This window comes from Sus scrofa, chromosome 3 (genome assembly GCF_054392235.1).
Source record: "Sus scrofa isolate SSC_HxYL_T2T_F1_AM1 chromosome 3, Sscrofa_HxYL_maternal_Yorkshire_Landrace_v2.0, whole genome shotgun sequence".
NCBI lineage: Eukaryota > Metazoa > Chordata > Mammalia > Artiodactyla > Suidae > Sus > Sus scrofa.
Window position 1 is genome coordinate 3,101,457 of NC_139385.1, and position 22,937 is coordinate 3,124,393.

Sequence of the window (22,937 nt, forward strand, 5' to 3'; positions counted from 1 at the left end):
GAAAATGGAGCATGCAGTATGCAATATTGACACATTCCTTTTTATTTAATCAAAGAATTAAAATCCTGAAAAATTCATGGGATATTAATTAGGTAACCTCTAATCCAAAGTATTTCAAAAAGTTAATTATTTGAGTTTGTGAAACGCTCCAGTCCTTTCTAATGAGTTGATTTAATTATGCAGGTTATTATTTTTAAACTTTTTCTTAATTTCTAAAAAAAACCAGTTTATTTCAATGTTTCATTAAGAATCAGACCTTGCTGAATTTATACCACTCTCCAGGTTGAAAGAAAGGGAAGGAAGGAAAGAACAGATTTTATTTATTTATTTATTTAATAATGATTTTTATTTTTCCATTATAACTGGTTTACGGTGTTGTCAGTTTTCAACTGTACAGCAAGGTGACCCAGTCGCACATACCCACACGTCTTCTTTTTCTCGCATTATCTTGCTCCATCCTAAGTGACTGGATATAGTTCCCTGTGCTACACAGCAGGATCTCTTTGCTTATCCATTCCAAAGGCAATCGCTTGATCTCTTCACCCCAAATTCCCAGTCTGGCCCACTCCCTCCCCCTCCCTTCCCCCTTGGCAATCACGAGTCGAAAGAACAGATTTTAAATTGTTCATATTTTATCAGGCAGAGCCTAATACCAGAAAATAACCCCTCAGCATAATCACGCATGCGCTCCGTGTCTGGCTCGGTGAGACTGCTACCGAGTGGATGGAAAAACATACTCCCCCCCCCCCCCCCGCCTCCACTGAACAACAGCAAGAATTCCCTGATGTTTAAGGAACCTGAGACTAAAACGAAACTCCGCTGGACCCGCTGGACCCGCGGGGGATGGGTGGGCGGGGCTCGGTGCGCCGAGGCCCCTCCCTCCGCGGGTCTGTAGAGCAGGTGCCGGGTGACGGCTCATTCGGATGGGTCACCCAACACGTCCCGTGTATAGCTTCGTGTTTTAAACAGACTCGACTTTGGAGCAGTGTCAGGTTCACAGCAAAACTGAACAGAGATGCCGCAATGCGCCCTGGCCCCTCCCCGCAGCCTCCCCACTAGCGCTGTCCCTCTCCGGGTGGGGCTTTCGTTGTCCTTGATGAGCCTGCGTTAGCGTCACCGTCACCCAGAATCCATACTTCACCTCAGGACTCGCTCTGGGCGTGGGGCACGCTGTGGGTGTGGACCAGCGTCTAAGCAGCATCGCAGTGTCGCCCAGACGCCTTTCCTCGCCCTGCGAGTCCCGGGGCCCTGCCTACCCCGCCTCCCGCCCGCCCCTGCCAACCGCTCATCTTCTTCGGTCTTCACTTGGGCCTTTCTCGGATGTTCCTTCGTTGGAACCGTGTAGATTTTAACCCGCTGACGCAGCCGCGTCTCACCTACCTGTACGCGTGACGCACGCGTATGTGCAGTTTCAACAGATGCCGGGCTTCGCGAGGCTGTAAACCATGCGGGGACGTCTGAGAAGAGTGGACGGACATCAGCAGCTCCTGGCCCAGGGGTCGCCCCTGGGGGCCCCGCAACAGGACCAGCCTGCCCTGCAGGGCCCCCTCCCTGCCGCTCCAAGAGATCCATCCTCACCTCCCAGAAACAGCACTTGTTCCCATGAAGACCAGACCCCTGCACCTAAAACCGGTTTTCCTTTCAGGGAACCCCCAGTGCTGGCCGCCTCACCACAGGGCTCCTTGCCCTTGGCAGTGAGAATTGAGACAACAACCCCGGGGGGGTTAGACTGTGTCCAGCTTGGGACCAAGATCACCCTGGGGTCTGTGTTTGGGGCATCCTCTGGTGCAGATGGATTTTTTTTTTTTTTTTTTTTTTTGAGCAGTGAAAGTCACAAAGAAGCCTAACACCTGTCACTGTGCCTCCCTCTTCACGGCCTGCGGCTCCTTGGGAAGAATGGCCCTTCAAGGGCTGGTTCTCTGGAGAGAAAAATGTCCCTGGTGGTCTCATTCCCAGCAGCAGGAGGCCACAGCTTCCAACGAGGATCCTGCGGGAAGATGGATCCAGCTCCAGACGTGAGGGCCGCCACCCTCCCGCCCTCCCGCCGCCGAGCAGAGGCATCTCAGGGCGGCAGCCCTGCCTTTCCCAGAAGGGGACGGTTCTGTAACCCTCAGTAATTAAGACCTTTCAGCCACAGCGGCTGCTTTATTTGAAACACTGTCAGGAAGGATTTATGGGCTGGAGGTCTTTTTCTCACTTGAGCGAATTTTTAATCCCATTGTCCACAAATTTGTGAGTCACTTCTGATGACAGTAATTAGGAAAAAGAGACACTGACGGATCTGAGCCTAGAAGAGGCTGGGAAGCACGGACGATCTGGGGAGAAAAGGCCAGGACAACACGAGAGAGGAACCCGAGAGGTTGGAGGCCCCATCCTGGGACTTTGGGGTGAACCTGTTGCAGGAGCACGTGACCCTGTGAACTTGGATGCAGGGAGGGCCCAGACCGGGGTTCTTGGCCCCCAGGATTGTGTTCGACCTTGGAGGGTGAGGAGGGAGGGGGAATTGCCTTCCTAAGCGGCTAAGCCGGGCCAGGATGCCTGGTAACTGTTTTACTGAGACTCTGGGGCGTCCTGGGTAGGGGGGGCGCTGACTTTGGGATTTGGGGCCAAAACTGAGCACCTCTCAGTAGGGAATCATTGCTCATCTAGTTTATGCAAAAGGCCATTTCCTTAAAGTGTTTGATCTGTGGGGCCTTATTTTAATTCAGTGGCATTTTGGAGTCAGTCATTGATTGAAATCCTGGAACCAAGCCCGGAGAGCCTGAGGCGCAGAGGACACGGGTTCAAGGAGCAAAGCCACCGCTTCTTGCGTCCTTCCGACAGACAGCCTCGCGTGCTTTCTTCCCCTTCTCTTCCCGCCTTTTTCTCCCTCCTCCCCTCTCCCTCCCTCTCCCTTCTCCCTCCCTCTCCCTTCTCCATCCCGGGAGACTGTCCTGGTTCCTTGTTGCTGCACAGTCAACCCGGAGGTTGAAGGCAGCAGCTTTGCATCACGTGCCCTGGTTCCTCGGGCTGGAACCCGAGCTCGGAGGGGCGCTTTCTTGTGCGTGCTCCGCTGGCCCGTGGGCCAGGCTGGCGGCTGGGGGACAAGCAGGGCAGGTGGACTCGCCCATGGGCCGCTGCCTCAGCCAGGAAGGCTGTGGGGGCACCTGGGACAGTCCATCAGGCCACCTGCCCCCGCCTCTGCAGCCTCGAGGCCTCAGGGTCACCGGCTCCTGCTGTGATCTGTCAGGGCTCCCGGAATGGATGGTTCTAGAGATAAAGAGAAGCTTCTCGTTTACGGGCAGCATCGTCCTCTAGTCACAGGGCTTCCTTCCGGGGTCCAAACACAGACTCCACCTCTGGATGAGAAGAAGCATCAAAGAATTTGCAGTGTTTTTTCGAAGTCCCACTCACTGGGGTATAACCTCCGTGGAGTAACAGTCACCCTTTGCGGGGTCCCTTTGACCAACCGGTACAGTCCGCAGTCACCGCGACAACTGAGCTATAAAATATTCCCATAGATAACCTTGTTGCCACCATTCCCTGGTGCCCCCGTTTGATCCTCAAAGCTCCGTTCCCCCCCCCCACCAGCCCCTGGCAGCCTCTCCCTCCTGCTCTCTCTCGCCTTCAGAGCATCATGAGCCGGAAGAGCCCAGCAGGTGGCCTTTGGGGTCTGGCCCCCCCTCAGTGTAATGCAGCTGAGGTCTGTCATTGAAGCTGGTGAGAGTGCACTGTCCCCTGTCACTGCTAAGCTCTGTCCCACCCCCGGCACTGTCCCCTCTCCCTGCTGAGCGCTGTCCCACCCCGCACACTGTCCCCTCTCCCTGCTGAGCACTGTCCCACCCCGCGCACTGTCCCCTCTCCCTGCTGAGGGCTGTCCCACCCCGGGCACTGTCCCCTCTCCCTGCTGAGGGCTGTTCTATCCCAGGAACCGCCCACGGTCTGTTTTCCTGTCACTGGAGGGCTTTCGCAGGGCATTCAGAGTTTGGGGTGATTATTAATAAACCTGCTGAAACGTTGCATGCAGGTTCTTATGGGAATTTAAGTTTTCGTTTCTGGGGCGTAAATGCTTAGGAGCAGGACTGCTGGGCTGTCTGGCGAGGGACTGTTTCGCGTCCTGAGAACGACCAAGCTGATCCCAAGTAACTGCCCTTCTGCCTCCCCATCTACGTACCGGGGTTTCCGAGCTGCGCGTCTTCGCAAAATGTGCTCTTTGTCCTGTTCTTGCTCTTCGGAGAGGTGCGTGGTGCTGCCACTTCGTGATTCAAATCCCCTGGTGACCAGTGATGTGCACTGAACGCCTTTTCATGAGCTTATTTCCTCTTGGTTGAAGTATCTGTTTAATTCTCTTGGATAATTTTTTGAGTTTTGGATTTTCTTATTATTTAGTTTCGAAAGGTTTTTTTTTTTTTAATGTATTCCAGATTAAAAAGTCCTTTATTGGATATATATCCTTAAAGTATTTTCTCCCAGCGGTGGCTTCTCGTTTCATTTTCTCAGCAGGTGTCTTTCATAGAGAAGTTGACTATTTTGATGAAGTAAGATGAGTCTATTTTCTTCTTTTTGAATTGTACTCTTGCTGTCATAGCTATAAACCTTTGCCTAACCCGACATCACAACTGTTTTTTCCTAGAAGTTTTATCATTATAAATTTACACTTAAGCCAGTGACGCATATCCATTTTGCATTAGTTTTCATATATGGTATGAGGTGTGGATCCCGATTTTTTTTTGGCATATGGAGATCCCTTTTTTTTTTTCCTAGCACCATTCGTTGAAAAGGCTCTCCTTTCTCCATAGTTTGCATTTGTGCTTTTGTTAGAAACCAGTTGATGTATTTGTGAATAATTTCTAAGTTCTCTATTTGTTGGTCAGTGTGTCTCTCCTTTCTTCAAGAACGATTTGTTTTAATTACTGTATGTTTATAGTTAGTTTCGATATCATATGGTAAGGATGGTCCAAGTTTATTCTGCTTTTTTCACAATGGATGTGGCTGTTTTAATTTATCTGTTTTTCCTTATAAATTTTAAAGCCAACTTTGCCGTTTCGAAAAAATGCCAGCTGCGGTTTTGACCAGGACTGCCTTCAACCTACAGATCATTTTGGGGAGAACTGGTATCTTTATTATGTTGTCTTCAAATCCATTAATATGATATGACTCTGCATTTACTTAGGTCTTTGATTTTTTCATCAGTTTTCAGCACACAGATCTACACATAGTTTATTACATTTATGTCTATTTCATGTTTTAATTGCTGTATAAATGGTACTGCATTTTCAATTTCGGTTTCCAATTGTCCATTGCTCATGTTTAGAATTATAATTGACTTTTGCGTTTGGATTTTATGTCTTGTGATTTTGCCAAGCTCAATTCTAGGAGCATTTAGTTGATAGACTCAGGAACTTTCTACAGGGACAGTCCTATTGTTTGTGAATAAAGAAAGGGGTTTTGTTTTGTTTTCCATTTCAATCCATATGCCTTTTATTTTTTTTTCCTACCTTACTGCATGGCTTACATTCCCAGATCAGGAATGATAAGAAAGGCATCTTGGGAGTTCCCACTGGGGCGCAGTGAAAAAGAACCCAACTAGTATCCATGAGGGCACAGGTTCGATCCCTGGCCTCGCTCAGTGGGTTGGGGATCCAGTGTTGCCGTGAGCTGCGGTGTTGGTCCCAGATGTGGCTCAGATCCCGTGCTGCTGTAACTGTGGCCTAGGCCACAGCTCTGATTTGACCCCTAGCCTGGGAACGTCCCTATGCCACAGGTGCAGCCCCCAAAAAGCAGAAAACAAACGAAAAAAGACATCTTTGTTCCTGATTTTAGGAGAAAGCATTCAGACTTTCATCTTAGCTAAGGTCTAGGTGCAGGTGTTTTTCAGATGCTCCTTAGCAAGTTTAGTAAGTTTTTTTTTCATTTCTACTTTGAGTTTTTAATGTCACTCGTGGATATTGAATTTTGCCAAATGCTTTTTCTAAACCTATTAAGAGGATCGTATTTTGATTGTATTGGTCCGGCGAATTACCCCAACTGATACTCAGATGTCGAGTCAACCACGAGGTTATAAGATAAACCGCACTTGATCGGGGTAAGTTGTGATTTTTACACTCACTGCATTGATTTCCTAATGCTTTGTTATGGGTTTTCGCACCTGTGTCCTGAGGGCTATTGGTCTCTAGTTTTCTTTGATCAACATATTGATATCAGGGTAATGCTTTAAGTTGTCTTTTGTTTATTCTTCTTCAAATGGTTGGTGGAATGAACCAGGGACTCTCATGTGCTTGGAGTTGTCTTGGTTGAAGGGTTTCATTTTGTGTTCAAATAGTGGATACCTATTTGACTGCTCAGGCTATCTATTCCTTCCTGAGGACATTTTGGAAGTGGGTCTCTCTTAAGGAACTTGTCCGTTTCGTCAAGGTGGTGGAATGAACACGTACAAAGGTGTGGAAAACCTTCTCTTACCCTTCCAGCATCAGTAGGCTTTGTAGAAGTGTCTCTGGATACTGGCGACATCGGCAGTTTGTGATTTCACTTATTCGTGATCTGACTACAGGTTTATTGATCTTTAATAAAAGAACGAGCTTTGGGAACTCCCTTGGTTTTCTCTATCATTTTTCTATTTTTATTTCATAGATTTTTTTGCTCCTTTTCTTTGCTATTTCCTTCCATTTTCTTGGTTTGGGTCTCATTTACTCTTACGGATACTTAAGCTAAAAGTTTAGATTCTAATAGAAATATATAAATATTATAAATTCCCCTCTAACACATCTGCACCCCCATATCGTGGTATGTTGTCTGTCACTTTGGCTAAATTGAAAATGTTTCTGATTTTCCATGTGGTTTCCTCCTTTACACATGGGTTGCTTTGAAGTGTATTGCTTGATTTCCATGTTTTTAGGATTTTCCACCTCTATTTCCGATGCTAATTGTAAGCTTAATTCTGTTGGGTCACAAAACCTAACTTTTGGGGTTAAATTATTTTTAAACTGTGCTTTTGTTTTATGTGACAAGTATACTTCAAATTTGTTCACCTTGGTTAAGTTCCACACGTCCGAGAAAAGAATGTGTAGTCTCCTGTTATTGCGTCGATTTTGAAATAAACAAACAAATATCGAGTAGGTGTTTTGGTCAGGTCTTGTATGTCCTTACTGATTTTTTTGTTCAGTTCTTTTTTTTTTTTTTTATAAAGGGTTCTTATAGTCTCTGGCTCTATTAGTAAGTTGTCTAGTTTTTACTCTCAGTTTTGTGAGTTTTGCCTTTTGTACTCGGAAGTTCTGTGGCATCCACATTTGGGATTGTTGAGTCTCCTTGGCGACTAGATCCCGTCATTGTTACAGGACATCCCTGTTTATCGTTGGTTTTGTTCCCTGGTAGGATGTTTCATTTGATATTGATGTAACCACTCCAGGTTTATTCCAGTTTGTGTTTTCATGTGTTTTTTCACATTTTTTTAAATTTTCTTTTTAGGGCAGCACCCACCGCATATGGAGGTTCCCAGGCGAGGGGCCGAATAGGAGCTGCAGCCACCAGCCTACACCACAGCCAGAGCAACACTGGATCCAAGCCACATCAGCTCATGGCAACACCAGATCCTTAATCCACTGAGCAAGGCCAGGGATCGCACCTGCATCCTCACGCGTGCACTAGTCAGATTCCTTTCCGCTGAGCCGCAGCGGGACCTCCGCATTGGGTGTTTTTATAGTTACATTCTTGTCTTCCGCTCTTGCCTAGTTATGTCTCTTTTTCCAATCTGGTTAGGGATTCCTCTGGATTGTAAAACATAGAGCAGGCATTCGTTATAACGACATTCCTCCCGAAAGCTGCTGCACGTGTGATGTCAGAACTTTCTAGCCGTACACCCCCAGCCCTTGCTGTCTTCCATGCTCTTACGGTCATTCATTTTATTCTCCCCTCACCCACACTACCTGGCTGCTATTTTGGCTTTAAACAGTGACTTGAGGGGACGGTTGTTTGGGGAGTGAGTCAAAACAAGAAAGAAACGCATTAGCTCTACCTTCGTTTTGACTCTGCCCCGAATCCAGCGCTTCTTTGCATAGATCTGAAGTTCGGGTGTCTGCTCTCCTATTCCCTTCACCTGCCACAGAGCGCGGGTCTCCAGGAGGGAATTCCCTCAGTTTTTGTCTTTCTGAAACCGTCTTTATTTTGCTTTCATATCTAGAAGATCGTTTCACAGGATACAGATTTTTCTCTCGGTCCTCTAAAGATATCACGCCACCCCCTGCGGCTGGCGTAGTTTCTGATGAGCGGGGCTGTGATTCTCCTCTTCGAGTCCCTGTCGTGGATCGCACCTGTCCGTGTGTCGGCACCCTCCAGATGTCCTCTGTGCCCATGCAGCCCCCATCCAGCCTTCAGCGGCTCACTGAGAACTTCAGCTGGGTTCTCCCGGTTGTGTGCTGGCCTTGCTCTCTCTCTCGGGCTCTGTCCCAGGTGAACCCGCATCCACGTTCCTCCGCCCTGGGGAGGTCCTTCTTCTCTTATATTTCAGACTCCTTAGTTGTCCTGTGAACTCAGCTCCCTGATGGGCTCAAGGCAAGTTAAGACTTGGGAGTTCCAGGTTACAGTCCTCACTAGTATCCGTGAGGACGCGGGTTCGATCCCTGGTCTTGCTCAGGGGGTTAGAAGATGCGGCGTTGCTGTGGCTGTGGTGTAGGGTGGCAGCGGCAGCTCCAATTCGACCCTTAGCCTGCGAACCTCCGTGTGCTGCAGGTGCGCCGTGACAGCAGGAAGGAAGGGAGGAAAGACTGTCTCGTTTGTGCAGCTCTTTCTCATTCTTTCTGGACATGATCTTCTTTCCAACTCGCCACACCCGAGCCCCAGCAGCCCCTGTGTCTTTTCAGTCCACACACCTTGGGTGGGTACAGAGGGCGAGGCGGGACCGTCCTGTGCCGACTTGCAGAGAGAGGGGCCGGAGCAAGGGCAGAGGGGAGGGGAGGGGACCTGGGGCGCGACTGGAGGGCCTGGGCTCAACAGTGCGTGTTTTCACCTCTGTCTCATGACCTGAGCCGCGGAAGATGGGCGTAAGCAGATGAGCAGGACTGAGCTCTGTCCTCCCGTGCTTCATGCCAGCTTCGTTTCAGAACCTTGCGCCAAAGGATCCTTTGGGACCCCATCTTTCTTTTGCGACACGCTTCTAAAGACCCAGGCGCTTCCTTGGCATCCTGCACAAGTCGGATGGCACAGCTGGTGGACTCGTGCCCTCCTCGGAGGCCCCTGAGCTTACCACCCTTAAAAAGTTAGCATGTCACATCGCCGCCATCTGCAGAAGCTCTTGCGTCCCCGTTGCCTGCCGTAGACCCGGCATATGAGGCGGTCCCCACTGTCACCTGTCGCCTCCACAGCCCCTCCTCCCCAGCACCCATGTGCAACACACTCAGCATCTTCTCAGCATTCACCAGGCTTCTCCTGACACCACAGCTTGACTCACTGCACTTCCCCGGCGGGAACACTGTTCTCACCGCCCCTCCCTCTGCAGCGGCCCCCGCTTTCTTCCAGTCCTGGGGCAGGGGTCTCCGATCGGGGGCAGGGGTCTCTGATCGGAAGCCCTCGCGTTTCTAGGGCAGAGGTGGCGCTCTGCCCTGTGCGCGTCCTAGGCTGATCCGCCTGTTGGGATCACACGAGCCTCTGCCTTAGAACGTGACTTCCTTGCAGGCAGGTGCCGGGCAGGTGTATAAAGGGGTTCACTCGCTGTACAGTAAGAGAAGTGGAAACTGGAACATTTTTAAATGGTGGTTCCTGTGGCCGACAAAGAGAAATTCAGCCTCCAAGTGAATAAGTAACACTCCGTAAGGAAAAAGAGTGACTTTTTTCCATCTAAAGGATGATTGGGCTTGAGACGTAGTCACTAACGGGAGAGGCAGATCTCTAGACAAAACCTTGCCTTGCTGTCACATATCGGATAACCGGGAAAAAATCAGAGAAGGCTTTTGTTTGCCATCCAAGTGGGGACTCCTAGGGCGGGCTCGACCATGGGATGACATGAGGCACTGTCCTGCCTGTGCCTTAAAGGATTCTCCCGCAGAAAACCAGAAGTGGCCCGGTGCTTTTTCCTGGGACGCTGCCGTTGGCTTCCAGGACACTCACCCCAGCCTTGTGGTCGCTGGTGAGCCGCGAGTGGCAGCTAAGGGTCTCTGTTCCCTCCCTCTCTCTCCTGCCCGGGCCCAGTGCCGACCGCGCCCCCGCAGAACGTGCAGACGGAGGCCGTGAACTCCACCACCATCCGGTTCCTGTGGAGCCCGCCGCCGCAGCAGTTCGTCAACGGCATCAACCAGGGCTACAAGGTAGGCGCCTGGGCGGGGGGGCGTCTCGCTGTGTCCCGATCTTGCAGTCGGCAAAGGGGCTGCCCACCCCTCACTCCGCCAAGACCCCGAGGCGTCCAGTTACAGAGCAGACTGACCTTGAGCAGGGGGCGGGGGGGTCACCGTTGGTCCAAGGCCTGAGCATCCGCCAGGCGGGTTTCAGAAACGCAGCTTCTTCGTGATCAGAAGGGTGGTTCCTATAGTGCGAGGAGCAATGTCTCAGGAGAAAGACCACCGTTTAAAATCACCGGCAGGAGGAGTTCCCGTCGTGGCACAGTGGTTAACGAATCCGACTAGGAACCATGAGGTTGCGGGTTCCATCCCTGACCTTGCTCAGTGGGTTAAGGATCTAGCATTGCCTTGAGCTGTGGTGTAGGTCACAGACATGGCTCGGATCCCGTGTTGCTGTGGCTGTGGTGTAGGCCGGTGGAAACAGCCTCCGATTCGACCCCTTGCCTGGGAACCCTGGAAAAGGCAAAAAAAAAAAAAAAAAAAAAAAAAAAAAAGACAAATAAAATCAAGAGCAGGAGGAGTTCCTGTTGTGGCTCAGCGGGTTAAGAACCTGACTAGTATCCATGAGGATGCGGGTTCAATCCCTGGCCTTGCTCATTGGGTTAAGGATCCCGTGTTGCCATGAGCTGCACTGTAGGTCGCAGACACGGCTGGAATCCAGCATTACTGTAGCTGTGGTGTAGGCTGACAGCTGCAGCTCTGATTCAATCCCTAGCCTGGAAACTTCCATATGCCCTCGGTGCAGCCCTAAAAAAAAATAAAAATAAATTAAATAAATAAAATTAGCCACAGGAAACCTATCTTGGCTGATTGGAGTTGGCGCATGTACAAACCACTTCTTCCTGGGGCGGGGGTGGGTGGGGGGGGTCGTTCCCAGAGGAGCACAGACGTAGAATGAAGGGCCCTGGATGCAACTGAGTGAAATTTCTACCAAATAAGGCCAGGTCTGTCCCCTGCTACGTTAGGGAAATCTGTCTGTAGACCAGGCAACTCGAGGTCCAGCCAACTTGGGACCTACCTGAGACAAGCCCCGCTACGCTCTGTCTGAGGGCCGGGGTCTGCTGCCTTCCAGGCGTCCCTGCAACATGCCGCTGCCCTTTCAGATCAGATCCGTCTCCTGGTTAAACAGGGAGTCCGTCCTACGTGACCTGCGGTGGGGTCACTGCAACGGCAGGTGGCCTCACGGAAGAGCTCTAGAGAGAAGGGGTTCCATCTAGTTTGCTTGGAAACGTGGTAATTTCAGATTCAGAGAGTGTGCTTTGCTCCGACACACGGTTCTTTTTTTTTTTTTTTTCCTACTTGGATTCAACGGAACTAAAACGCCAGAAAGGAGGATGCAGCTGGACATGCGTCCTGCCCTTTCTTTCCCCCAGAGGTGTGTACAGTCGGAAGCTTCTCAGAAAGGAGATCAGATTGATGAATGAGGGCCCTTCTGCCTCCTTGATTCTCCCATCAGGTCTTATTGGCGAGACCAGGCGCTGCCTTCAAGGCTTGGTTGCCGGCTTCATGTGTATAAATTCGCTCCGTGTCCTGCAGCGTGTCGATGCAAGACCTAATTAACCCTAGAAACGTTTGGTGTCAGAGGAGTTAAAAGCTATGCTCATACATAATGTTGCCAAAGCACGGAGACAACTTCCCTAGGAATATACACCTGTACTGTCTTTCTTTAAAATTATCATCAGTCTCCCAAAACCTTTTCGGAAACCTAGTGTCACATAAATAATTGACGTTGCTCCTCTCGAACCAGGGCCTTTTTTTTTGAGTCAGAGAAGGTGCCTCTCTAGAAAATTTCCTTGTACTGATTCAGTGAATAACCGATGGTATCATCGTTGCTTCTTTTTCTTTTCTTTTTCTTTTTTCTTTTTGCTTTTTAGGGCCCTACCTGTGGCATATGGAGGTTCCCAGGCCAGGGGTCTAATCAGAGAGGCAGCTGCTGGCCTGCACCACAGCCTCAGCAACACGGAATCCAAGCCGCGTCTGTGACCTACACCGCAGCTCAGGGCAACGCCGGATCCTTCACCCACGGAGCGAGGCCAGGGATCCAACCCGAAACCTTATGTTTCCTAGTCGGGTTCATTTCCGCTGCACCACAGCGGGAACTCCATCATTACCGAGTCATGTTAAAAAATGTGTATGTTCTGCAACATGTTTACGTGGAGGCAAAGGTTTGAGGAGCGTCTTTCTCCATTGTGAGTTAACGTAGGTGTTTTATTATATATAATGCATAAAATATGTAAATATACGTATTTGTACTCAGTAACCTGTGAGGTATCTTGGAAACTCAGTATTTTTCAGCAAGATTATGAAATGTAGGATTTGTGGTTGCAGATGTGGCTCGAATCTGGCATTACTGTGGCTGTGGCGTAGGCCAATGGTTACAGCTCTGATTCGACCCCTAGCCTGGGAACCTCCATATGCTGCAGGTGTAGGTAGCCCTAACAAGACCAAAAGAAAAAAAAAAAAAAGCACAAATAGGAGTTCCTGTCATGCCTCAGTGGTTAACGAATCCGACTAGGAACCATGACGTTGTGGGTTCGATCCCTGGCTTTGCTCAGTGGGTTAAGGATCCGGCGTTGCCGTGAGCTGTGGTGTAGGTTGCAGACGCGGCTCGGATCCCGCGTTGCTGTGGCTCTGGCGCAGGCCAGCAGCTATAGCTCCAATTAGACCCCTAGCCTGGGAACCTCCATGTGCCGCGGGAGAGACCCTCGAAAAGGCAAAAAGACAGAAAAATAAATAAATGACATGTAGGATTTATGGAGTTTCTGCAGTACGACTTTACTTTCTTTGAAGACATAGTCGTTGCAAAATAAACTTCCAGCGCAGTTAAAAGGCTCTCGTTTGCCCCCTGTTCCATCCCAGCTCCTAGCGTGGCCGGCGGACGCCCCCGAGGCCGTCACCGTGGTCACCATTGCTCCCGATTTCCACGGCGTCCACCACGGGTTCATAACGAACCTGAAGAAGTTCACCGCTTACTTGGCGTCGGTTCTGTGCTTCACCACCCCGGGGGACGGGCCTCCAAGCGCGCCTCAGCTCGTGTGGACACACCAGGACCGTGAGTACCCTCTGCCGCGTGTCTCGAGGGCCGTGCGTCCCTCGCCAGACAGGCTTGGGTCCAGCGCTGGGCAAGAGCAGGGGGGAGGCCGCCGGGACGCTCCATGTTCCCCGGCGGTCACGGTCTGCTGGCCCTCGGGAGCAGAGTCCCTGCAGGTGTTGCCAGTGTTTGGCAGAGGTGGCCCGCGGCAAGGGGAGGAAGGCTGGCCGGAGGGAGCTGCGAGGGCACGAGAGACGGTCACCCCGGCCCAGTGGGCAGCGTTTGGTCGGGTCTCAACGGATGCTCTTCCCTCGGGTTTCAGCTCGCCCTCCCCCGAGGCCTCCCAGCCTGTCCTGCCCTGACCCTCCCTGGGGACTTTTCAGGCCCTTGACTTTCCCTTCTCTCCATCCGGTCCAGTCCCAGCAGCTTCCTCTCTGCTCTCTCGCTCCTGGAATCTCTCTTCTCATGACGCTCTTCTGAGAAAATGCTCACAGATGTGCACAGACATTTATAAACAAGGTTCCTTCCAATTATTCGTCATAGAAAAAAATGAAAACCATTCCCATGGCTCAAAGGAGGATAATTGAAAATTATGGGATGACACTGTACTAAATATTGTGTAGTTACTACAAAAGTTTTGAGAGGACACGGTCCTGCTCTAATGTCCAGTGGAAAAACAGTAAACTAAACTCTACGAGGTACAAAGCTTACACAGATACACGTGGGTCAAACTATAGTAGCTGAGAAAATAGCTTCAAGGAAGTGGATCACAATTTTGACAGATGTTATGTCTATGCGGTATGATTGTGGGTCTTTTTTTATTTCAATTTTCTTATTTTTCTGCATATGCTGGTTTCTACAATGAGTATATATCCCCTTTATAAGGAGAATGAGAACTCGCAGACGTTGAACAGGGCTGCCACGCGTCTGTCCCCCAGCTTCCTCCTGTCCCGTCTCAGCTGGACTCTGGATGTGGTCCACCCTGCTGTCCTTTTCTCTGCGGGGCGCCGCGATCCGTTCTCTGCTCTGTCCTGACTCCCGAGGCTCATCGTTGGTGCCCTCCCAGCAGAGCAGGTTCCCAGAGGTCAAGGTCGTCCAAGACGCGCCTCCTCGCTTCCCTCTCTGTCTGAGCTTCCCCGTGTTCTCACCCTCGTTCTTATTCCCTCCACTCTCCGAGGATGAAGAGTCTGACCTTTCCTCAGCCCACACCTTTGCTCAGGTCTCCTCACCCAGACATGCCTGCTCCCTGACCATGCTGCCCCCCAGAGTCACCCAGCTCTCAGTATAAACGATCACTCTGACCCCTCACCTCGCCCACTCCCCATAACCCTGAGCCACTCAGCTGTCACCCTGCGGCATGTGGAGGTTCCCAGGCTAGGGGTCAACCTGTGACCTGCGGTAAACTGTCTCGCATTGACTCAAGATCTCCATCAAGTTAGCAACAGAAGAAGAATAGAAATGGATTTCTTGGCCCTTTGAGACCACTGGTATTCCTCCTATTAAAAAGATAAAATAAAAAATACCCTAGGGAAAAAAAAAAAAAAAAAAAAAAAGAGAGAGAGAGAGAATTCCCATTGTGGTGCAGTGGAAACGAATCCAACTAGGAACCATGAGGTTGCGGGTTTGATCCTTGGCCTTGCTCAGTGGATTAAGGATCCGGTGTTGCTGTGAGCTGTGGTGTAGGTTGCAGACGCAGCTCAGATCCTGCGTTGCTGAGGCTGTGGTGCAGGCCGACAGCTGTAGCTCTGATTCGACCCCTGGCCTGGGAACCTCCATATGCCGAGGTTGCAGCCCTAAAAATAGATAAATAAATGAATAACTGTCATTATTAACTGACCCCATAAGCTCTTTCCATATTCTGCCTTTGATCCACTATCTGCTTTTTGTTTAACTGAAATTTTACTGAGATAGTTATAAATTCACATGTTCTTGTAAGAAATAAAGCTAAGATCCTGTGTACACTTTGGCCAGTAACATGAGCAAAAGTGTTTGTATCACAACCAGGATATTTACATTGAGCAAGTCACCAGTCCAATTTCAATTTCTCCAGTTTTATTTGTTCTTGTGTGTGTGTGTGTGTGTGTGTGTGTGTGTGTGTGTGTGTTTAGTTCTTACAACTTACCACGTGTTTGGATTTGTGTGTATCTACCATCACAGTCAAGATACTGCATGATTCCAGTACCACAAAGATCCTTCTTTTATAGCCATGCCTACATTTTCCCCTTTCTTCCTTTCTAATGTACATATCCTTAATTTATTTTTCTTGCTCTATTGCAGTGGCTAGGGTTTCTAGTACTACGTTGAATAAGTGTAATGAGAGCAGCCATTCTTGCCTTATTCTTGATCTTAGTGGGAAAAAATTTAGACTTTCACTGTTAAGTATGTTTTTTTTGGTTTTTTTTTTTTTTACAGCTGTTCTTTATCAAATTGAAGCCATTTCCCTCTAATATTACCTTGCTGAGAATTTTTTCATGAATAAATGTTGAGTTTTTTCAGTTATTTTTACTGCATAGATGGATAAGACCATATAATCTTTCTTTTTAGCTTGTTAATTTATAAGGTGGATTGATTTTCAAATATTGAACCAACTTTGCATACTTGGTATAAACTCCATTTGGTCATGGTATCTAATTACTGCTTATGTTGTTGCATTCAGTTTGCTCATACTTTGTGGAAGATGCTTTTATATCTCAGTTCATGAGAGATATTGGTCTGAAGTTTTACTTTCCTGTCTTTACTGTCTGTCTGGTCTTGGTATCAGCAAAATACTGGCCTCATAAAATAAGTTTGGCTATGGGCCATACTCTTATGTTTTCTGGAAGAGATCATGTAAAATTGCGTTGATTTTTATTTAAATGTTTGATAGAATTTTTCAGTGAAATCCTCTGGTCCTAGAGATTTCTTTTGAGGGAGTTTTTAAATTATAAATTCAGTTTCTTTAGTCGTTATAGTACTATTCAGTTGTCTATTTCATTTTGGTCGTTTGTGATTTTTAAGGAATCTGTCCTCTAAGTAGTTGCATTTGTGAGTGTAAAGTTGTTGGTAGTACTTCCTTATTGTCTATCTAGTGGCCACAGAAAAAGTAGTCATATTCCTGTTTCATTCCTGATATTGGTGATCTGGGGAACAATCGGAGCTGTAGCCACCAGCCTATGCCAGATCCATAGCAACGCCCAATCAAAGCCGTGTCTGCAACCTATACCACAGCTCATGGCAATGCCAGATCCTAACCCACTGAGTGAGGCCAGGGATTGAACCCACATCCTCATGGATACTATTCAGGTTTGTTAACCACTGAGCCACGATGGGAACTCCTGTTTTTAATTTCTTGAGGTAAGCACTTAAGATTCTTGATTTGAAGTCTGTCCTCATCTCTGATATAAGCACTTAGTGCTATGAGGTTTTCTTTTCACAGTGCTTTGGCTGCATCCCACATATTTTGATATGTTGTGTTTCATTTTTATTCAGCTACATATATTTTTATTTCCTTTGAGACTTCCTCTTTGACCCATGGGTTATTTAGCAGTGTGCCACTTAATTTCCATGTGTTGGAGATTTCCCTGTTGTCTTTCTGTTGTTGTCTCCTAGCTTCACTCTGTTACAGTCAGAGAAACACACTTTGTATAGTTTCAGTTCTTTCCAACTCATAGAGGTTTGTTTCGTGACCCAGAATAGCATCAGTCTCAGAGAATGCTTCATGAGTGCTTGAAAATATAATGTGTATTCTGCTGTGGAATCTGCTTTACAGTTATAAACTTTATACATCCCTCATCGGATTTATCCCTCATCGGATTTTAGGATTAAAGGAGAAAGTTGGTCAAATATAGCCTTTTCCTTAGAAAAAGAAGTATGGCTGTCTCATTACGTCCTGTGCCTATCGTGCCTGTGATGGTTACAGGTGACCGACTGATTCATTCTGAGTATCCAGCACATGTGTGCACTTCCATCCCGATGTCTGGGGAAGGCTTATTGTGTGGGAGGCACCCACTGGGAGTGGAAGGGTAGCAGAGAGAGTGAGCACAGCCTCTGCCTTTAGAGCTTCTGGTCTAATGGACGTGACATGGACAGGACTGAGGTCAGTGCCACCGAGAAAGGAGGTCAACAGCAGTGGCTGCGGCTGCCCAGTGAGGAGTGACAGGGAGTGTCTGGGGGAGTCAGGAGGGGTGGTGACAGTTGAGGTCAACCTTGATATTTGAGCTTTTCTTGCAGAGAATGGATGAGAACATTCCAGATGGAGGAAGTAGAACCTGCAAAGGCAGAGAGTGGCAGAGCGTGTGCGAGAGGAGGAGTGTCTAGCTTGCTGCAGTGCAGGATGGGAAGCAGGGGTGACCCTGGAGAAGCAGGCTGGGAGCCACCCCGAAAGAGTCTCGGTTGCTGGGATGACACTTGGACAGAGGGAGTCGAGGCCCTTCCCCTAGGCTGTCGTCTGAGAAGAGCTGTGGTTTCGGAGCTCCGCCTGGAGGTTTTGTAAGGATGGATTAGGGATGGAGGTGAAGCAGTGGGAAGAAGCAGGGACGTGTAGAGCCGATGCCCCAGCGGCAGGAAGGCAATTGAGGGGGATTCTGAACATGGGTCACAGATACATGGGGTCCAGATAGACCCAGGGGCCGGGTGGAAGGAGCGCCCCAGGACAGCTTGGCGTAGCACTTCGGCTTACATGACTGCGTAGACGCCGTGTCTGTAACTGAAATGTGGGGACAGGTCTGCCTTCAGATGCTGGTCGTCAGGACACCCTCAGGGCACAGGGCCTGTGGGACCTCCAGGCGGATGGGGCCGCTGCTGGGCGGCAGGGCATCCCCAGAAGGCGGCTCGGGAGTCCTAGCTGAGGGCGGCCGTGGCCTTATTTTACTAGAGAAGGTTGGGGATGTAACGGAGCCTGTGGTCTAACCTCAGTTGGAAGGATTTGAAGTCAGCCCCACCTCAGAGCGTGGGTACCACAGTACCAGGTCCTCAGCAGGTGAAGCCACCTACGTGGATGCAACCACCTCCGGACCCAGTGGGCTTAGGAGAAGGGGGCTCCCTGGGCTCTGGCACCCTCATGGGTGAGGAGGCTGGCATGAGGAGAGCCCAGTTCGGGGGTCTGAGCACAGGGGCCGGGCTGGTCTCCGCAGAGGAAGACAAGGTCTGCTGGCAGGGAGGCCTCTGCTCCACCCTCTGTGGGGGACTGAGCCCTTCAGGCTGGCAGGCAGGGTGGCAGGGGAGCGTGCCCGAGACTAAGCCAGGCGGCCGTGAATTCCAGGCGCATCCATCTGGCATCCGTGACAACGCTTCGTTGTTCAGACGTCGTCTCCCTGTTTTATTATTGAAAGCAGCAGCAAGGGTCGCATCTCGGCTCCAACCACAGCCAGGCCCATCTGGATATCGGGTTTGACTTTGCAGAGGACATTTCTTAAAAATAAAAAGTGGGGCAAAAACAGAGAACTTCTTCAAAGGCAAGAGAGGAAAATCCTGGCGGAATCCTTTACTAAAGAAGCTCCATTGTGGCCACTTAGACAGACAGGAACCAACGATGGAAGAATATCCCACAATGCTGTGCAGTCAGGAATCAGAACATGGGGGCTTTCAGGCCCGTCATTAGTAAGGAAAAGGAGAAACGGGCGTTTCTTTCTTGGAACTTGAGCAAACTGACAGTGAGGTCATCTTTTGGGGGGGTGTTCCGACTGAACCTCCATTTTTCTGATGGGCAGGGAGCCCGTTGCTCCTCCTTGGAAAGATCGCGCACCCTGTTCACCTGGAGGACCCCGCTGAGAGGTGAGGGTCAGGGCTGGTGTCAGCTCTGGGGGTACAGCCTTTAAGAGAGAAGCCTGGACCATCGTCTGCTGGAGAAATAGCCTCGCTCGTGCCGGCGCAGGTGGCGCATGGTCAAACCATAACCAGCAGCCTCCTTCTCCACTGTTCTGATGAAATGAGAACTTGGGGCGGGGGATGGGGTGGGGGGCGCTGAAACAGGCAGCGCAGTAAAGAGGAAGCAGAATATAAATTGAAGCCTAGACGCTGCCAGCTGGTTCCAGCAGAGCTGGAGGACAGGCGTATTTGGGCAGGAATCCAGGAAGCAGAAACACCGAGAATATAAAAGGAGCAAAAAGCTTTCTTTGCTGCTCTATCGATCGAAAAAAGAGCAAGTCAGTTCAAAAATCTGTCAGAATGTCTTTCTGGAAACTCAGACCTGGGGGAGGATGAGACGGTCTTGACAGCCGTTCTCTTTTGCCGTGTTCCACACGCAAAGAGTGAAATTTGCCAGAGCATTCCAGCTTATCCATAAAGCGTCTTTAGAAAGTTTCACCCAGATGAGTGTATTTCTGAGGGTGGGACCATTTTTTAAAGCTCACAAGTTGTATTCAGAAGCTTTGTCCTGGAGTTTCCGCTGCAGCACAGCAGAAATGAAATCTCATGAGGAACCATGAGGTCACGGGTTCGATCCCTGGTCTCACGCCGTGGGTCAAGGATCCGGCGTTGCCGTGAGCTGTGGTGTAGAACACAGATGCGGCTCGGATCCCGCGTTGCTGTGGCTGTGGCGGAGTCTGGCAGCTGTAGCTCCAATTAGACCCCTGGCCTGGGACCCTCCCTATGCCACAGGTGCGGCTCTAAAGAAGGGGAAGCTTTGTCCAAGTGCCGGCTGAGCACCAGCTCCTGAATTCGCCTCACAGACCTGCCGTCTCTGCAAGGCCGACAGCAGCCAGAGCAGAGCCGTAGCCACTCACATCCCCCGAGCTCTGCCCCTGGCACGACGGCCAGCACCCTTGACAAACAAAGTGCATTTTGTTGTGAAAGAGCTCTCTGCGTGGCATGCCCTGTGGTGGCCCGGGGGCGTCACGGACCTGCACGTGCAGCAGGAACCTCGCTTCCACCCGGCTCTGAGCGCTGGCGCCCTTGACATGATCGGAGAGGCGTCCCAATCTGTCTCTGTCCCCTTTGTGTCAGTTCTGCCTTTGCAGTCCTTCCTCCTCCCAAGCTGTCCCCTGTCCCCCTGCCCTCCTCCTGACTTGAGCCCCAAGGGGGGTTTGTGTGGGGCCACTGCAGGAGAGATGAGCCGGGCAGGCCCGGGCAAAGCAGCCGCATGGCGAGTGAAACCCAAGGCCAAGGCCTGTCTGCCAGGCGCCCCACGCTGCCACTGCCTATGCCAGTGCTGGTGGGTGGCCAGCGGAGCCCTCTCATCCCTCCCCTTGCCCCACCCCAACCTTGCGGCCCCAGCCTCCTCTCCAGAACTTCCTGTTCCACCTGCTCCCCACAGAGCTGGCACCTGACAGCCACCTGTGCCACCACCAGTCACCTCCGTTGCCTCTTCCCATGGGTCTCAGCACGCGGGAGGCTGCCCTGACGGGACCCGGTGCGAGGGGAGCATGAGGTGGGGTCAGACCCCTGGACGCCCCTGTGGCCCCGTCCACGGGGCCTTGTTCTGTGCCCCACGGTCCCTCCAGGGCAAGCGGGAGAGCCTGTGCCAGACCCAGCTCAGGTGTGGGGGCCGTGTTCCTCGGGCCGGTGCTTCGCTGCTCCAGGGCCTGGCCTCGAACTCCACAGCGGCAGAGCGGGCGGGATGGGAGCAGGCTCGTAACGTCTCTCTGGCTCTGAGGATCCTGGGCCCGTTTACCTCCCATTTTGGTTTTCCAGGCCTTTTCCGTCGGGTGCTTTTGGAAGTCACAACAAGCCCATCTCAGACATGACGGCTGCTCTGATGACACGATGGCGGATGGCCACCGACAGCAGCAGCTCTCGCCAGCCAGCGTTTTTGTGATGCCAGGGACATGCCCACTGCTCTCATGTTGTGTTCAACTTTTTCTCACAAATACCTTCAGAGAGAGTTATTTTTCTTTTCCCCATTTCGCAGATGAGCCAACTAAGGCTTAGGGAGTTTTAAGTAACTGCACAGCCAACAAGCAGCGGAGCCAGGCTTCAAACTCTGCTGAGTCCAGCGTTAAACTGCCGTCATTTGGCCGCGTGTAGACAAACTCCTGGGAAAGCCTGATTTTTCTGGATATTTCTTATGCCTGCCCTGCTCCTGGGGTCCCCGGGGAGAGGGAGTAGGGGTTGCAGCCTGGAATTCTGGATCAGGTCGGCAGGCATTGCCCTGCGGCCAGCTGTGGCCAGGCCTCCCCTGAGCCAGGGCTCCCGGCTCTGGCTTCACCCGTCTTTATGGCCCCCCCACGTGGCAGATGCCACAGGGCTGCAAAGGCGTCCAGCCCCTGGTATAAGTGGCGGCTTTCAGGATCCAGCGCCTGCTTGTTCCAAGTAGATTAGATCAGGAGAGACACAGGGTTTATGCCTAAACCCCCTGCTGCCAGTCCCTGGAGCTCCCAGCGCGGCCGAATTGAGGCTGAGTGGGAGAATCTATGTCACTGCAGCCAGGTCGCGGGAACACCTGACTTCCTGTCCCTTCCGGGTTTCCTCTGACGCTTCCCGCGGGGTGCTGGCCTGCGGGCTCTGGCCCTGCCTGGATGCCCACCTCTCTCCACAGTTGGCACCTTCCACACAAATCTGACCCAAGAGAGTCAGGCTGTTGTGTTGACAGGGGTCTTTGTTTTTCATTGCCAGGACCGGGCGCTGTGGGCCACCTGAGTTTCACGGAGATTCTGGACACTTCGCTCAAGGTCAGCTGGCAGGAGCCCCTGGAGAAAAACGGCATCATTACAGGTGAGTGTCTCCGTCCCCAGGAAGAGGAGAGACGGGTTTGCCCCGACAGAGACGGGCGGAGCTCCCACGCTCAGTGCCTGCGGCCTCCTCCAGGGTGACTGGCCAGGCGGCAGGGGACAGAGGGCTCCATCATCCACCCCGACAGGCCATCGAGAGCCCGGCCTCACAAGGGGCACTTCCCCATGGGTCTGTGGGCTCAGAGTTTGGAGATGTGATATCCTCGCCTCATCTTGGCAAACCCCCCCACCCCACCCCGATCACCAAGAACCAGCACTTCTCCTGTGGCCTCTCATGACGCCGAGGCTCGGGAACTGTCAAGGTCATGGTCCCTTCACAGCCGAGAGGCCGAGGCTCAGGCAGGTGGCACGGCCTTGCCTTCAGCATCTGGGCCCCGGGTCCCCGCGTGCCGACTGCTGCAGCGGCCGGACGCCTGCTCTCCTGCCCCGGGGCGTCCTGCCGGCCGTCGCACAGGCCGCGGGGTCCTCAGGATGCGTGGCGGCTGCAGGGCTGGGCGCCAGGCGCCCTGTCGCAACTCTCCTCCCCTGAGGCGGGCGTCTCTAGGAACAGCTCGCCTCTGCAGGGTTTTTAATGATTGTGTTTTGTAGAAGAGGTTTCTGAAAAACCCCCCGGGTTAAAGCTTCATTTAGTCTAGGTTTGGAGAAAAATATTCCAGGTTTGATAAGAGGCACCAGGCTTTGGCCTTGGGGGGAGCAGCTCCAGTGCCTCGGCTCTCCCCCCCCCCCAGGCCCCTTTCTCCCTGTGGTGTCGGAACCCCCTTCTCGGGGCTGCGGAGGAGGGGGAAGGAGGGGACATGGGGCAGGGGGGTGTCAGCCCAGAGCCGCTCAGCCACCAACCAATGGGAGTCCCTTACTGTTTAGTAAACGCCACTTGAAACCTCCAGGAGCCACGGCATATTCTTCCCGCGGGGTCACCGAGGCCTCTGCGGGCACTCTGGGGACCTCACGTCCATCCTA

At 51.2% G+C, this 22,937-nt stretch overlaps 1 protein-coding gene across 7 annotated transcripts in view; it reads left to right on the forward strand.

The window, feature by feature from the left end:
- The window catches only part of SDK1 (sidekick cell adhesion molecule 1), an 823,726-nt gene that overhangs the window by 663,019 nt on the left and 137,770 nt on the right, over positions 1 to 22,937 (forward strand). For all 7 annotated transcript variants that reach the window (XM_085016314.1, XM_085016312.1, XM_085016308.1 and 4 more), the window contains exons 18-20: positions 10,159 to 10,274; positions 13,164 to 13,356; positions 21,865 to 21,963. In XM_085016314.1, coding sequence (XP_084872440.1) covers positions 10,159 to 10,274; positions 13,164 to 13,356; positions 21,865 to 21,963 — 408 coding nt within the window. The remainder of the gene's footprint in view (positions 1 to 10,158; positions 10,275 to 13,163; positions 13,357 to 21,864; positions 21,964 to 22,937) is intronic.